The 16,567-nt window shown below is 36.7% G+C and overlaps 1 protein-coding gene across 1 annotated transcript in view; it reads left to right on the top strand.

Annotated features, from left to right (window-relative positions):
* epha4l (eph receptor A4, like) overlaps window positions 1-16,567 on the top strand; it is a 50,238-nt gene that overhangs the window by 25,735 nt on the left and 7,936 nt on the right. The window contains exons 4-11 of the mRNA XM_079609906.1: window positions 4,205-4,360; window positions 5,695-6,030; window positions 10,182-10,306; window positions 10,561-10,720; window positions 11,481-11,595; window positions 11,942-11,994; window positions 12,085-12,198; window positions 12,281-12,466. Coding sequence (XP_079466032.1) covers window positions 4,205-4,360; window positions 5,695-6,030; window positions 10,182-10,306; window positions 10,561-10,720; window positions 11,481-11,595; window positions 11,942-11,994; window positions 12,085-12,198; window positions 12,281-12,466 — 1,245 coding nt within the window. The remainder of the gene's footprint in view (window positions 1-4,204; window positions 4,361-5,694; window positions 6,031-10,181; window positions 10,307-10,560; window positions 10,721-11,480; window positions 11,596-11,941; window positions 11,995-12,084; window positions 12,199-12,280; window positions 12,467-16,567) is intronic.

Below are 16,567 nucleotides of genomic sequence, written 5' to 3'. Positions count from 1 at the left end.
CACAACTGTTTTCAACATTGATAATAATAATAAATGTTTCTTGAGCATCAAATCATCATATTAGAGTGATTTCTGAAGGATCATGTGACACTGAAGACTGGAGTAACGATGCTGAAAATTCAGCTTTGATCACAGGAATAAATTACATTTTGCAATATATTCAAATAGAAAACAGTTATTTAAAATTGTAATAATAATGTATGGTGGATCAAATAAACGCAGCCTTGGTGAGCATGAGAGACTTCTTTCAAAAACATTACAAAACATGATCTCAAACTATTGACCGTTAGTGTTTCATAGAAGAAAAAGTCAAACAGATTTGACATGCAAATAAAATGCAAGTAAATAATGCCAGAATTTTCATTTCTAATGCATAGTTTATCCTCTTAACATGAGTGTCGGTGTTGAAGACTGAGAAATAAGTGACAGTTTTAGAGTAGATAAATAACAAGAGAAGAGAAAATCAGAGATAATCAGAACAAGACGAGACATTCGGTATGCTGTTTAATAAAAGTATAAGACGCTCATAAAGCGTCTTCTGTGTGTGTTTGAGTATTTAGAGGTCCAGCCGCTGATGCAGTCCGTCTCTCATCGTGACTCGTCCGTCTCTCAGCGTCTCACTAATGGAAAGACGTTGATTTGAAGAGTCAGAAATGTAATGATATGCCGCTCTTCATCCTGCAGATCTCAGAAAATGCTGGAATGTGTGTTGGAAACCAGAAGCCGCTTTTCTTTGTCCCCTTATCTCCGAGGGTCTTGTCATGTAGTGTGTGTTTGGATGTCCGTGAAGGGTTTTTCTCCACAGAAAAGCTCATTCAGTTCAGTGAAGATTAAGTCTAGTGGGAAGAGCGGATGAGAGATGATTTCCTCTTCCTTCGGCGTCTCCTGCACCTCTGGATCAATCTTAAACCGAGATTAGAGTCCGAGATTGATGGTGATAATCTGTTCCCTTCATTAGGATTAGCAGAGGAACATCTAAGAGCCTTAGGAGATCCTTGTGGCGTTTAGTTTTTCCTTCCAGTTTCTGTTTTCTTTATCATAGAAGGTTTCTAGCAACATTTGAACCGTATAAAGTCTACTGTATTATATTTGATACATGGATTTCTCTCAACTCTAAAATCTGTTGCACACAATCGACTACACGCCTTCTGTCGTCTGATTTATAGTTTATATGTTCTTATCAAGTAAAAGGCATTCCCAAAGTGTCCACTTTTGGGTCATGGTACATGTCTTTTTGCTGTAAAATCTTATTTTGTAAATGTTAATGTAAGAATAACTTTTATATTGTAATTTTTGAAAAATCATGTTAAAATGTGACCTAACAAATAAGATACATTAGGCTTTTGAGGAATGTTTATTTGTACATCTCTCAATCATCATTGTATTGCATTGCATTAAATGATTTGCTCCCAAAATTAAAATTACAGAGCTTTGATCATACAATTAAGCATTTAAATATATTGTTACTACGACATATATGTGACTCTGGATCACAAAACCAGTCACGAGTCGCACTGGTATATTTGTGGCAATAGCCAACAATACATTGTATGGGTCAAAATTATAGATTTTTCTTTTATGCCAAAAATCATTAGGATATTAAGTAAAGATCATGTTCAAGGAAGATATTTTGTAAATTTCCTACCGTAAATATATAAAACATTTAGTTTTTGTGAGTGAATGCAGAACAACCGTGAACATAAATGGAAAACTTTAAAGGAGATTTTCTCAATGTTTCGATTTTTTTGCTCCCTCAGATTCCAGATTTTCTAATAGTTGCATCTCGACCAAATATTGTCCTTTCCTAACAAACCATACACCAGTGGCTTATTTATTCAGCTTTCATATGATATATAAATCTCAATTAAAAAAAGACCCTTATGACTGTGTTTTTGGTCCAGGGACACATATTATTGGAAGATATAGAGTAACAGCTGATATGCATGTAAGATCAGAATTTAATTTAACTTTTTAACCATATAAATTACAACATCTGCATCAAATTGCATATTTTTGCCAGTTTGGGCCTCTGAATAAAATGTAGGTGTTTTTTCCTCATCTCCATATTCTCACTATATCATAATACTACAGTATATGATCCATAAATGCCTGACGTTTCTAATATGATTCTCAACACACAAACCAAAAAGCAAATGCAAAGTTTTTTAAAGATTTCTCTCTCTCTAAAGGTTCAATAAACTGTTTCATTTTTAAACAATTAGATTTTTATGTCATATGTCAGGCTTTACATGGTTAAGTATGCATGAATGACTCGCTGTGTTCGTATTATATTTAATATTGTAAATAAATAAAAATTGCATTAATGACTGATATATACGGTAAGTTACACAACACAGTTTTCTACTAAAAATTGAAAACTTTTTATGCGTTTTGGCCGTTCATTTATTTTACACCACTTTTTGGGGGCCTGAAAATGCTAACTTTTGAAACCAGGCTTCAAAGTGCAAGTTTTTGAAAACAATACAGTTGTCGTCTCTGTGTAAACTACAAAAAGGTGAATTTGTGAAAACCGTGCGCATTGCTTGTTCAGTCAATAGGTGCGTAGTGTTTCTTTACAAAGTGACATCGCCAACTACTGGCCTGGCATGAAAAATACAGCGTTTTTAGTAATTTTCACAGATCCATGTGAACGATGATCATTTTGAAAGCGTTGTCGTCTGTACGTGAAAACTGCTAAGGAAAAACGTTTCCATTTTTAGTTCATCGTTGTGTAAACACCTAAAAGGGGTGCTATAATGCCCTATTCACAAAATGTAATATAAGTCTTTGATGTCCACAGTGTGTGTGTGTGTGTGAAGTTTTAGTTCAAAATACCCGACAGATATTTTTATATAGCATGTTAAATTGTCACTTTTTGAGGATGAGCAAAAACGCACCGTTTTTGTGTCTTTCCCTTTAAATGCAAATGAGCTGCTGCTCCCGGCACAGGGGGCGGAGCTTCAAGAGCTCCTGTCTTTGTAAGATTCAAAAACTTTTAGACTTTTATGTTCAAACCGGAGTCAGATGATGACAACGGAGTCAATGATGGAGAGACTCAAGAAGAAGTGACAACATGTAGAAGCAACAGGACATTTCTGAATGGTTAGTTGATGAATTTATGTATCTGATGTGTAGTTGTCTTCTAGTCATTGATTAGCATATTCTGTCATGATAATCTATTAATCGTGTTCAGGGGGCGGGGTTTATGTAAATTCTAGGGTTAGTGATGTCTTCTAACCCGGGAGGAATCTCGTGTAGTCCCTACCAGCCGTTTGTTGTAGTCCTTAAAAAAAAAAAAAAAGCAATTTCTTTATAAGCAAATATCTTTCTTTGCTTTGAACTTTGAGCGTTGTAACTTTGCAGATGTTGTTTATGCTCAAACAGCAACATTACACACTAACTAAAGTTAGAAAAGTAAAATCATAATCAACCACCCCTTTAAATACATGACTTTTGGGTGGCTGGAACTCATTTATTTGACTTCTATGAAATGTATCTGTTTGCATTCCCATTCATGGCTACTTTTGAATGGTTATTAATGCTTTTTGCCATCATATGTTTTAGTTACCACATCTACCAGCTGGAGATAACAGGATCATGCTAACCAGCCAAACCTTGACCTCATGTTCCCACTGTTTCTGTTTGGTCTCTGGAGTCGGGTAGAAGTTTATAGTAGTGTGCTGGAGTCTAAGGCATCTTTCATCCTCCCGGTTTTCATCCACATGTACACAGACGTCTAAACACTGAGCGATGTGCACGCGCGTGTTTGCACGTAAATGAGTGATAAGGACGACGAAAAACAGTGATGCTTTTCAGGCAGGGAGGAGTAGGAGGACACGACACGCTAGATTATTTAAACATCACGCATTCTTTATTTATGATGTCAAAACATGTTTTACTCAGATATGTGGATGGGAGAATTAAAGGTGACTGGTGCATGCTGGGAAAACACCCAGAATTCCTCATTCATCATCCTCTGGTCTGTCTCTCCCTTTCCTGGCTTTTCTCTCCATCATAAATGCATCATTGTTTTGTGTGTTTGGAAAAACTGGCGGCTTTTCATGTTCCATCTTTGTCTGCTTATATACTTTATAATCATTTCATGATCTAATCATTTAATACTGATTCATAATAATGTGATTCATACATACGTGTTATCTGGGCAACAGAATTAACGTCATCCCGTATCTCTCTTCTCTCGTAGTGTGTAAGGTGGGCTACTACAGGTCTCTTTCTTCAGACGCTGGTTGCCGTAAATGTCCACTGCACAGTTACTCCATGAAAGAAGGAGACACTTCCTGTGATTGTGACCAGGGATATTACAGATCGGAGACCGATCCGGCTGCCACGGCTTGCACACGTGAGTTAAACGCAAGCATACGCTCCAGTTTGAAGTCGGTGAACCATGTTTTTTGGAAAACTACTATGATGGTGATTTACATTGACCTTGTATTACCATTGAGTGACTTTAAAGATTTTACTTTAAAATGTATTTGAATAATTTACTATTTTGGGTCAAATGGTACAGTTTCCATTTAATACACATCTTTATTAATAAAACAATATATAAATATATTTTTAAAAAACCAGATGTTCCCTCTTGAACAATTTATAGCTGCATAATGTCATTTAATTTCTAAATTAAATTCGAATTAATTACAAATTAGCTTTAAAAGGAAAGAAGAGCTGAAACATATTGTCTGAAAAATTTAAATATAAAAACATAACTAATTGAAAGCCACATTTCTAATGTATGTCGTGCATGGGCATGTGATTATTTCTGTTTGCATCCTTTTATGTGCAGCAGATGTTCCTCACATCAAATAAATTAATTTAAATGAGACGGTATCAGTCTCACTCTACCAGCTGTCTCTCTCTTCTCTCTCTCTCTCTCTCTCTCTCTCTCTCTCTCTCTCTCTCTCTCTCTCTCTCTCTCTCTCTCTCTTTCTCTCTCTCTCTCTCTCTCTCTCTCTCATACTAATGACCAGCTCTATCTCTTTGTATAACAGACGCTGTTTGTCCTCTCCTTCTGTTTTAGTTTTTTCTCTAATTTCTTCTGTCTCTGTCTCTCATCCTCCTATTCATTGGGGATGAAAAGTTTTAAAGTGTTTAAATACAGAACGGTACTTGGATAAGTACACACACACACACACACACACACACACACACACACACACACACACACACACACACACACACACACACACACACACACAAGCAAGCAGACTAATACAATTTAACAATGGGAAAATAATAATTGTGGCTCATCCAATCAGAATTTACATAATTACAATTAATATTTACAGTAATATGTAAATTCATATATATATATATATATTGCCATTTTCGATTGCAATATATTTGAAAATGTAATTCATTCCTGTGATCAAAGCTGAATTTTCAGCATCATTACTCCAGTCTTCAGTGTCACATGATCCTTCAGAAATCAGTTTCAGTTTTTAATATGGTGATTTGCTGCTAAAGAAACATTTCTGATTATTATCAGAGTTGAAAACAGTTGTGCTGCTTAATATTTTTGTGGAAAAATACCGGTACATACAGTATATGCAACATTGTTATTTAAAAATAAACCAATTTTCCAGTATATCTCTAGCTAAATGAAAGTGCAGCCTTTTTTTATGTGAGGGATATGCACTCCGACTGTAAATCTCTTTCTCTCTGTGTTTATCGCAGGTCCTCCATCAGCTCCACACAACCTGATATCTAATGTCAACGAGACGTCGGTTCTGTTGGAATGGAGTCCGCCCCTCTCCTCCGGAGGCCGGCAGGATCTCACCTACAACGTGGTGTGCAAGCAGTGTGTGCGAGACACGCAGAGATGCGCGCTGTGCGGGGACGACGTGCGATACTCTCCGCAGCGTCTGAGTCTGCGCTCCACGCGGGTGTCCGTTCACCAGCTGCAGGCGCACACCAACTACACCTTCCAGATCTGGGCCGTCAACGGGGTGTCCAAACACAACCCCAGCCTGGAGCAGGCCGTGTCCGTCACGCTCACCACCAACCAGGCTGGTAAGTGTGTGTGTGTGTGTGTGTGTGTGTGTGTGTGTGTGTGTGTGTGTGTGTGTGTGTGTGTGTGTGTGTGTGTGTGTGTGTGTCTCCAAACATGCTCGAATTTAATCAGGCCTCATGTTTGCACGTGACACACTACTGGCCAAAAGTTTCGAATAATTAATATTTTTTAATGTTTTTGAAATAAGTTTCTTCTGCTCACAAAAGCTGCATTTATTTGATCAAAAAATACACAAAAAACATTAATATTGTGAAATATTATTACAATTTAAAATAACTCTTTTCTATTGTAATATATTTAAAAATGTAATTTATTCCTGTGATGCAAAGCTGAATTTTCTTCAGTGTCCCATGATCCTTCAGAAATCAGTATAATATGATGATTTGCTGCTCAAGAAACATTTCTGATTATTATCATTGTTTAAAACAGTTCAATATTTGAACATTTCAACATCTGCTCAATATTTTAGTTGAAATCGATCGAAAAGTGAAATTGATCAAAAGTGACAGTGAAGATATTTGAACTTTCTATATGGAAAATCATTTGATTTTGTTTTTTGTATACAGTATTAACTATTAAGCAGCAAAAACTGTTTTCAACATGAATAATAAGAACCATTCATATTTGAGCACCAATAATAATTGAGCAAATCAGCTGATTTGATGCTGAAAATTCAGCTTTGATCGCACGAATAAATTACATATTAAAATATATTTTAAATAATATTCCACAATATTACTGTTTTTACTGTATTTTATATCAATTAAATGCAACCCTGGTGAGCAGAAGACACTTTTTTCAAAAACGTTTTTACATTTTTTTTACTATATTTCTCATCTAATCTTCAGAGAAAACATTTCACAAGGTTCAATTTCACTCGCCTAATCATCTATGGAGAACTTCTGCATGACCTTTCTGCTCCATTACAAACACACACACACATGTAGAGCGTCAAATACACTCTATTTTGATTCATGACTGTATGTGTGTGTGTGTAATTGCCGACTTGTGATATGCGGTCTGTGCTCTTGATGGTGTCTTGGGTTTCCATCAGAATAGAGCGTTAGCTGGAGATCCGGAAATTTCTGTGACAACCCAAGCCTGTAAATCAGCCTGAGGGATCGCAGTGCGCAGTTTAGGGTGTAGGGCGTAGTGTGGAAGGGTGGGGTTTTGTCATGCATTGACGTGCCTTTGGCTACAGAGCAGAAGACCTGAATATATGTGTCCTACTTAGACGTACACTGGGCAGTTGTGTGTGTGTGTGTGTGTGTGTGTGTGTGTGTATTTACAATAATTAACATATGCATCTGACATAATTTTTAATACTTCTACACAAAAACACAATATATTCCTGCTGTCGTAGTCAGATTTTTTAAAGTTTCGAGGAATGGGAAGCTGCGTAAAACCTCCTTAACCATAAAAAAATAAAAAAATATTAACAAAATACTGTTTGTTGCTTTATAAATCTGATAAAAGACACCAATGTTCACTTTTCAAATTATTCATACGCCTCTAATAAGAGTAAAAACAAACAATTATTTTGTATTACAGATAATTGTTTGCTTACAAACGATACTGCAGCACACAATGAGACTTTTGTGACAATATATGCAACCTTGAAATTCGGAATAATTGTATTTGTGCGTTTATTTTGAAGAAACCTTTACAAACAAAAACACATATTTTCTAAATCTGATCAGTAATCAAATATTATTATAAAACTTTGTATGTGGAATTTGTTTTTGAGCAATGAAGACGAATATCATATCGCTCATCTTCTGGGTGTTTTAAATGTTATACACAGCAATTCTCAGCTTATGTGTTTCTATAAAACAATATTATGACAAAAAATGATGTATTATGTAAATTCTGACTATCCAAGCATGCACTAAAGGCTTTAACAAATGAGCATATAGTATGATGCTCCTAAATCATTTTTATTTAATCTTAACATAAATCTTGAAGCTTGAGTGTTAACGATGAACGAGCGCAGATTCTCATCTTTCCTTTGACGTTATCTCAGCCAGACACACACACACCCACACACACCCACAACTCCATTACGGCCCATATCTGTCAGAGCAGACGGCATGATGGATGTGTGTTAGAGATGAGTGTGTTAGGTGGTTGAAGGGGGGGCGGTGACCCCTGTGTTTTTGGCTGGAGGGGGTCGTCTCCGAGTCCCCCCGAGGGACGCTCCTAAATCACGTTTAGTCTGTCGGGCCTGGCAGAGGAAGACGGATCTGTGAGATGGAAGAGGGCCGCTGTCGAGCTGCTGCTACAGCTGGCGGGGGATCCGATTGTTTAACAGTCACACACACGCTAATGCATGAAACTCTAGCTTTAGCACTTGAGTTTAGGATGCTCATAGATATGTGCACTTTTTGTACATGTTCTATGCTGATGGTGGGGGAGGGATTGGTCTGGATAGTAGGGCGCTGCATGATTAATCGAAATAAAATTGAAATCGGGTTATGGCTTAGTCCAATTATCAAATCACAAAGGCTGTAATCTAATTAAGTACATGCACAGCATGTGTAGTGAGTGAAGCACAGCACTGTGTTCATTTGCACGCGCAGCTCATCATCCTGTGTGTTCAGTGTCTCAGAGCGAGTAAATGCTGCTCCACATGAACTCATCTCTGCATTTGCTCTGAGTTTGGGTCGTTTATAATGTGCCTTTGAAAACGCAACATGTGCCAATCATCTTCCCAAACTTTTAATGAGCGCTTATAAACCGGCTGTTGTCAATAAGAGAGAAGCGGTAAGCGCTTCCTGCGGTTTTCCTTCAAAATAAAAGCTTGATGTTTTAACGTTTTAATTATTTGAATATTAGTAGTGCAATTTAAATAACATTATATTTTATTTTAATTAAATACTCAATTTTTATTTTATTTTACAGTGAAATATTACAATAGTAATATTTCTTATTTAGTTTATTATTTTAATCATAACAATATTTAATTATTTATAAAAAAAAAGTTATTTTAAAAATTTTTATTGTTACAATTAGTTATTATTTTATATCTTATTGATATTTAAGCACACAATTTTTGGCTGAATTGCGCAACCGTACAAAAAAGCTTTTTTTACATTTTAGATTAACATTTTTAAATTAGATTAGCCTTACAATATATGGTCAAATGTGTTAAATAGAGCTAATAGTTTCCTTTACTGCTAGCTGAAAGCCATGCTAGTTTCTTAGAAAATGATTATTATTTTTATTTTTTTAAAGAAAGTGTGAGTTTGCCCATGTAAAACTCACTGCCATGATGTCAGGGGGTTGCCAGGGTGTTGCTATGTGGTTTCTTGGGTTTTTGGTAGGTGGATGTTAGGTAATTTAATGAATACTCTGGGTTGTTGCTAGGTAGTTTTTATGTTTCACAGAAGAGCATTATGGGCATGCACATTGATTATTATTATTTTTTATCAAAGAAATGTTAACTCTTCAATTTTGTTTTAGTTTTCACTCACCTTAAAACGCTGTGAAGACAAAACATCACGTTTTCTGAAACATTGTGGCCTTAGAGTTAGAAGTTTGTTCAACTCCAAATATGAGCAATAGTAATGGTCACGCTTGACTTAACGAACACCCTTAATTAGCCAACATACACAGAAGGAGATGTGTAGGACTTCGCCAAAGACAGCATTTGGATTCTGTGGAAATATGGCAAGCTTTCTGTGGTTTAGATATCTGGAGTTGTTCTGTTTGGTAGAGGAAACTAATACATTGAGGGTTTTTTTTTTCCTCCTTCTTCTTTCTTCACATCCCCCAGTTTCTGTTTTCACTTTCTTTTGCTGTTTTTTCTCTTTTATTATTGTGTTTTCGACTCTGTGTGATGTGTCTTTGGAAAAGCAGAGAAGACAACGCACATCTCTGTTGTGTCTGATTCTGTCTGTTTGACTTTCTCACCCTCAACAAAAACAGCTTCGGGGGGGAAAGAGACCAAACAGACAATAGCGGTCTTAACTCCAAATCCACGGTTTAGAAGAAGAAAAGGTCTCCTTGTCCTCTGGGTTTATCCTTTCTCTCTCTGTTTGTTTCTGATGTGATAAAAGAAAGACAGATGTCTCAGGAAAACCTGACAAAAGTTCAATTTAGTAAACGTAAACCTTTTATAAATATATTAACTGCTTCTGTCTCTCTTCAGCTCCCTCTACGGTCATGACTGTTGAGAGTAAGGACATCACCCGCCACACGCTCTCTCTGTCTTGGGACGAACCCGAGAAGCCCAACGGTGTCATACTGGAATATGAAGTTAAATACTACGAGAAGGTGAATGATGGGAAACATCTTTTTCTGTTGTGTTTTAAAGTTCATCCTAAAGCCCTCATGATGACAGAATTTTTAAATTTAAGGGGCACTGTTCCTTTAAGAAACAGTATAGCAATCCCCTATGGACATTAGCTGTCTGGATAAACAGGAAGTAAAGTTTTATTGGATTTAAAATAGCCCTCACACGTCCCTCCTATTGACCTCTTACCTTCCTCCTGTCTTCCGTTCTCTGTCTCTTTATTTTTAAATCTCAGGATCAGAATGAGAGGAGTTATCGCATCGTAAAGACGATGTCTCGTAATGCTGATATTAAAGATCTGACCCCGCTGACCTCCTACGTGTTTCACGTGCGCGCTCGCACCGCCGCGGGCTACGGAGAGTTCAGCGCCCCCTTCGAGTTCAGCACCAACACTGGTGGGTGTACAGATCATATTCAACTGTGTTTTTTAAATGAACTTTAATGATCTAGAATCATATATTTATACCAATCAAATAAAATGAATAAAAACTATATTCGAAATCTGTTTAGTTGCTAGTCACTGGCATTGGAGGCTGACTAAACTGATGAAAAATATTAAATATTTTAAGACCTGACATTTAAAAATAAGACACACTCTTAAAAATGGGCTGCATGATGTGGGGAAAAGATCGAAAATTGCAATTATTTCTGATGAAAATTACAATTGCATTTTAGAAAGCTGTTTAAAAAATTTGGACAAAAAAAAAAATGTTAATCGCATCTAACATAAAAGTTTGTGTTTTGACAGCCCTAGTTTGATTATATACCAATATTACTAGAAAATAATCATAATTATTATTTTTAATATCAGTTTTATTATTATTATTACTAAATAAAAAGAATCATGAGCTGCTCAATTGCTTAACTCTGAAACATGCAGCGCATGTATTTATTTAAGTAAATCGCAGCCTTGTGATTTGATAATTCCTCTAAGCCATATCACGATTTCAGTTTTATTTTGATTAATCGTGTACCGCTAGGTTCTTTTTTTTGCAGTATGGTTCCATTAAGAACTTTTGTGGTTCAAAAGATTCTTCATAGTGACAAAGGTTCTGTAAACAGTTTTTCATACTGAGAACAAAAAGGGTTTTTTAGGTTCTTCCTGGCACTTTTTTTAAAGAGTGTATATGAATGCAGTGTTTGTGTGTCTCTCAGTCGCAGCTCCTGTTGTTGGAGGATTCATGAGCTCTGCTGTGCTGCTGCTGCTGGTGGCCGGATGTGTGGTGGTGCTCCTCCTCATCCTCATCATTACCTTCATCATCACCAAAAGGTGACAGAACATCTGCTAGTTTTTCCGTAACGACAGACCAGTGTTGATACTGTTAACTAAAACTACAACTATTAAAAATGAACTGAAATAAAGCTGCAATAAAATAAAATTAGAATTTTAGATACTATTTTTTATTAAACTTACTAAAACTGAAATAAAAATAATTGAAAGCTAAATAAAAATATTCAAAACAAATCAATGTCAATAAAAAAGACAAAAGCTCATAATATTACTAAAACAAACTAAAATTAAAAAATATTATAATATTATCTAAATAATACTAAAATAACACTGATAGACCAATAAAAGAATAAATGCTAAATAATTGTGTATATTTTCATCTTAGGAGGAGCAAATACAGCAAAACTAAACAGGCCGAGGAGAAAAACCTGAAGCCAGGTAATCAAACACCTTTATTAACATTAGTCCACACCTGGGACAAAAAATAAAAATTTTACATTCTCAAACCTTCTGTTAATGTGCCGGCAGGGGTGAGAATATATGTGGACCCTTTCACCTACGAAGACCCCAACCAGGCCATCAGGGCGTTCGCTAAGGAAATCAGTACCTCCTGCATCAAGATCGAGAAGGTGATCGGCATCGGTACGTTAACAATCCTTTTATGTCTTTAGCATGTCATCTGTTGATGAGAGATGCATGTAAATATGCCTTCCTGTGACTGTAGGAGAGTTCGGCGAGGTGTGCAGCGGCCGTCTGAAACTTCCCGGAAAGCGTGAGATCTGTGTGGCCATCAAGACGCTGAAGGCGGGGTTTACCGAGCAGCAGAGGCTGGACTTCCTGAGCGAGGCCAGTGTCATTGGCCAGTTTGAACATCCCAATATCATTCACCTGGAGGGCGTGGTCACCAAATGTAAGTCAACGTGGACATCAAGGGCTTTTAGTTGTCTACTGCAGTCATTTGGTTTGACTTGCCTTATAGGGATAGATCACCTTAGAAATTAAAATTGTCTCATCATTTACTCACCCTCATGACATCCCCGATGTATATGACTTTCTTTCTTCAGATAAACACAAACAAAGATTTTTATGAAAGTAATCAATAGCCGCGTTTCCATTACAGATTTGCGCAAATGTTTTGCGCTTTTATCTAATTATCGATACAAAACTATTGCGAAATGACGGCGTTTCCATTAACCGATGTTATGCGACTAAAACGTCCTTTTTTCTCTCGCGATAAAGTCATTCTAAAAATCACGGCAACGGACGTTGGTTTATATAATCTCACAGCCACCGCATTAGACATTATTATTATTAATGGAAGGAGACGTACGTGTTATCCAAGCATTAATGGCAGGGAAAGACCCTTATATTCCAAACCAAATATAAGGAGTTTCTGGGTGTTTCACCCTCATTTCTGCGCTGAGGTTTTGATTGTGGCATTTCTTTGAAGTTTAGAATCCAGTGTTCCTAATTATTGTTTATTTTATGAATTTAATAAAGAACTCTGTCTCCTATTCCAAACGATCCATGTAGGCTACTTTTGTGTCCATTCGTTTTTTCCTTTTTAAACCCGTAATTGAAAAACGAAAAATAAACGGTTGTCTTTTTAAAACGCAAAGTTGAACACCACAATTTTAATTTAAACTGGCTACACCAACTGCTGCGCAAAAAAGTAAATATCGACGAATTTTCAGATGTTTGTTTAATGACTTTTTTCCCCTTTATTAAACATGTAAAATATTCACAAATTAATATGGAAAACATGTTGATTTTACTGGTTTTCTAAGGCCAAATTAGAACCTGGAATTGACATTTTCCCGCAGTGCTGAATAAGAAGAGCCATTAATATTATCAAACTATTGTTTTCTAACTCGGCTAAAAACATCTCCATCTCCGCTGTTAAGCAGATGCTCTTTTAGAGAGAAATGCACCTTTCATACGGATTACTTAATCAGAACAAAATGTATTAGCTTTCGATTCGAATTTGTTCGTTTTAAAGTGGACATTTCAAGCTTTAGCTACATAGGCTATATTTTGTTTCAGTTCTCGCGCTCCAGTTCAGGGAGATCATGAAAGCGCGCCTGATTGTTTTATTTTATTTTACAAAAGCACAACATTTTCTTGTTATTGTTTACACAAATAAAAGTAGTTACAAATAATGTATTATTATTTTCTGTATGACCAGAAATTATAGAGTAGGCTATATTAAGTTGTTTCACTGTTAATAGGAAAATGCAAGTGTTCACGCCCGCGCCTCCGTGCCATGTAGTGCGCGCTCCACACTCCACATAAACCCTTAGATATGCGTCAAAATATTGTGTTTATTTGTGATAATCTCAGCTCTGTATTATTATTGTCTAACCCGTATTATGAATGACATTTGACGAATAGCTTTGTTCCTTTTTTGGATAAAAGCGTCATCTAAATATGTAGCCTAGTAAATGTTATAATAATGATGATAATTATTATTATTTGCGTACACGGACCCCAAACACACCGCGTCTTCTAAGTCAGGTGACTGTAAATGCGCAAAAACTGTTTCCATTGCAGTTTTGCGAAATATTCCTTTTTCGAATTGGCTGAAAAACCTCCTCATGCGAGCGTAAAAACTTGTTTGCGATAAACGAGAGTTTTTGCGAAATTGACGTGTTTCCATTGAGCGTATTTTCAATTCGCAATTTCAATTTGCGCAATTTGAAGGGTAATGGAAACGCGGCTAATCTTTGTGAGTCCATATAATGCAAGTGAATGGGTGCCGCTCGGTTGACGCTTGGGTTTTTCATATGACCGTAGATCAGAAGTGATCATTTATAGTAAAAAAAAAGTTAAAATATTAGGGCCAGATTTACTAACCAGTGCAAACCCTTAAAAACCTAACAACTGTCAGGATTTACTAAAGACAAGCAGTGAAAAATTAGCGATGAAAGGGTGTGGACACTGTTATTTTTGCGGCTGAACTTATTTACATGTGCATTTGTAGGAGTTTCCTTTTCAGATGCAAAATGTATGGGAGGAGAATATTTAAATGAATAATGCAAGGTGATTTACAAAGTTTTGCGCTAGTCAATTTACTGGTATTTGCGCCATTATTTACCGCCCTAAAAAAGCATGTCTTAAAGCAGACGCTAACTGGTAGATTGCGTTGGTCATTATGGAAATGATCCGACTGCGTCTGTGTTCTTTCATTTCCGTGTCGTCAGTAGATCATACGCAGAACTTTCCATCTGCGCTTTTATGGGATTGCACTCTCATGCTAATTTTCCCTGTTTAGTATATCTGGCTATAGTATTGTTCTTACACACACCTATTGTTTCACTTCAGAAGATATGGATTTTTCCACTAGGGTCATATGGATTACTGTCATGGATACCATCATCTACCGTTATGGATTAGCTCTCCTCCTACTACATGGGCAAATCGGTGGGCGGCGCTAGAGGGGCAATGATGTAGAAGTAGGCGTTGATCTTCTGCTGAGGCAGTCTTGATGTAGCCTGGCTCCGCCCTCCTACGTACTTCTGCTCAATTTCCATTTTCCTTCAGTACTAGGTCTGGGATTGTGGTGTATTCTTGGGTTTTCTCCGATCAATTTTTTGCAGGTCCAATCAGCGAACAGAGGGAGTGGCTGAGAACGATGAGGTTGAGGTTGTGCGCTAGTTTGCGTCGTCATGTGTCACGACCAAACGTTAGCGATTGGTTATGGCAGATCCAGAGTGACTCGGGGCAGATCCAATAGTTTTAAACTTTAACAGAGGACCCGCCTTCAAGGAAGCAGGTAATGCTTGTCAATGGAGAGCGGCCAGACTCTCTGTACAAATGAAATGTACGAGAGTCTGGTAGAACCAGGCTAGTCTTAATGTCATACTGAGACAAAATCTGAAACGAGTCGTTCGGGCAGCTTAGTTTTAATAAAAACTGTTTTTGGACTAATAAAGAAGTTTTGAGTTCTGAAACTTAAAGGATGTTTTTATAGTACAATGTCCTCTTATATTTGACCCTGGTCACATGGGTCAATTCTTTGACATTGAGAATATATACATCATCTGATCTAAACGCTGAATAAATAAGCTTTCCATTGATTGGTTTCCATATGCTTTGTTAGGATATGACAATATTTGGTCGTGATACAACTATTAGAAAATCTGGAATCTGAGGGTGCAAAAAAATCTAAACATTGAGAAAATCTCCTTTAAGTTGTCCATTTATGTTCACGATTGTGCTGCATTAACTCACAAAAATAAATGTTTTATATACTTACAGTAGGAAATTTACAAAATATCTTCATGGAACATGATCTTCACTTAATATCCTAATGATTTTTGGCATAAGAAAAATATATAATTTTGACCAAATACAATGTATTGTTGGCTATTGCCAGAAATATACCCGTGCGACATGTGACTGCATGCGTTTTGTGATCCAGGGTCACATATGTCGAAAGATCAAGGAAATTTTGATTTCTCAATTCTCAATCATTCTCAAACCCCTTTAAGTAGAATTGTATTTAATGGAAACTTAGTTTTACCATTTATTTCGTGAGGCAAAAATGTTAGAATCAAGGATAAATAGCATTTAAACACAACATCTGCTCAAGGACTTGAAGTCTGCTATTGGATCATGGAGGGTAAATATCATATTGTGCCACTACATTACAGAGAGCGTACCAACTTTCTGCCTTAAGAACAAATGGTGCAACCAAATAAAGTTAGTTAGTTACAAACCTACTAGTTGTTACTAAGCTTCTAGTTTGTACTTTACGTTCCAGTGTAAGATCTTAGGAACGGCTGGTGAAACCCTATCCAGAACACTAGATGGTCAAAAGTCTGGATATAAAGAAGGCTTAAACCCCCTAAAGAAACCGGCTGGTGATGTCGTTTTCCTTTTGATGTGCTAATGGTCGTGTGTGTTTATGTATGCATGTCCAGCTTATCAGTGTGTTTGCTTGCTGAGCGTGTCCTGACAAAAACTGCTGTGTGATGCACACACACACTCACCCTTGTGGTCTCCAGATGGA

The sequence above is a fragment of the Phoxinus phoxinus genome (genome assembly GCF_949152265.1).
Source record: "Phoxinus phoxinus genome assembly, chromosome: 4".
NCBI classification, from domain to species: domain Eukaryota; kingdom Metazoa; phylum Chordata; class Actinopteri; order Cypriniformes; family Leuciscidae; genus Phoxinus; species Phoxinus phoxinus.
Note: the sequence above shows the minus strand (reverse complement) of the source record. Positions and strands in the feature narration are given on the sequence as shown.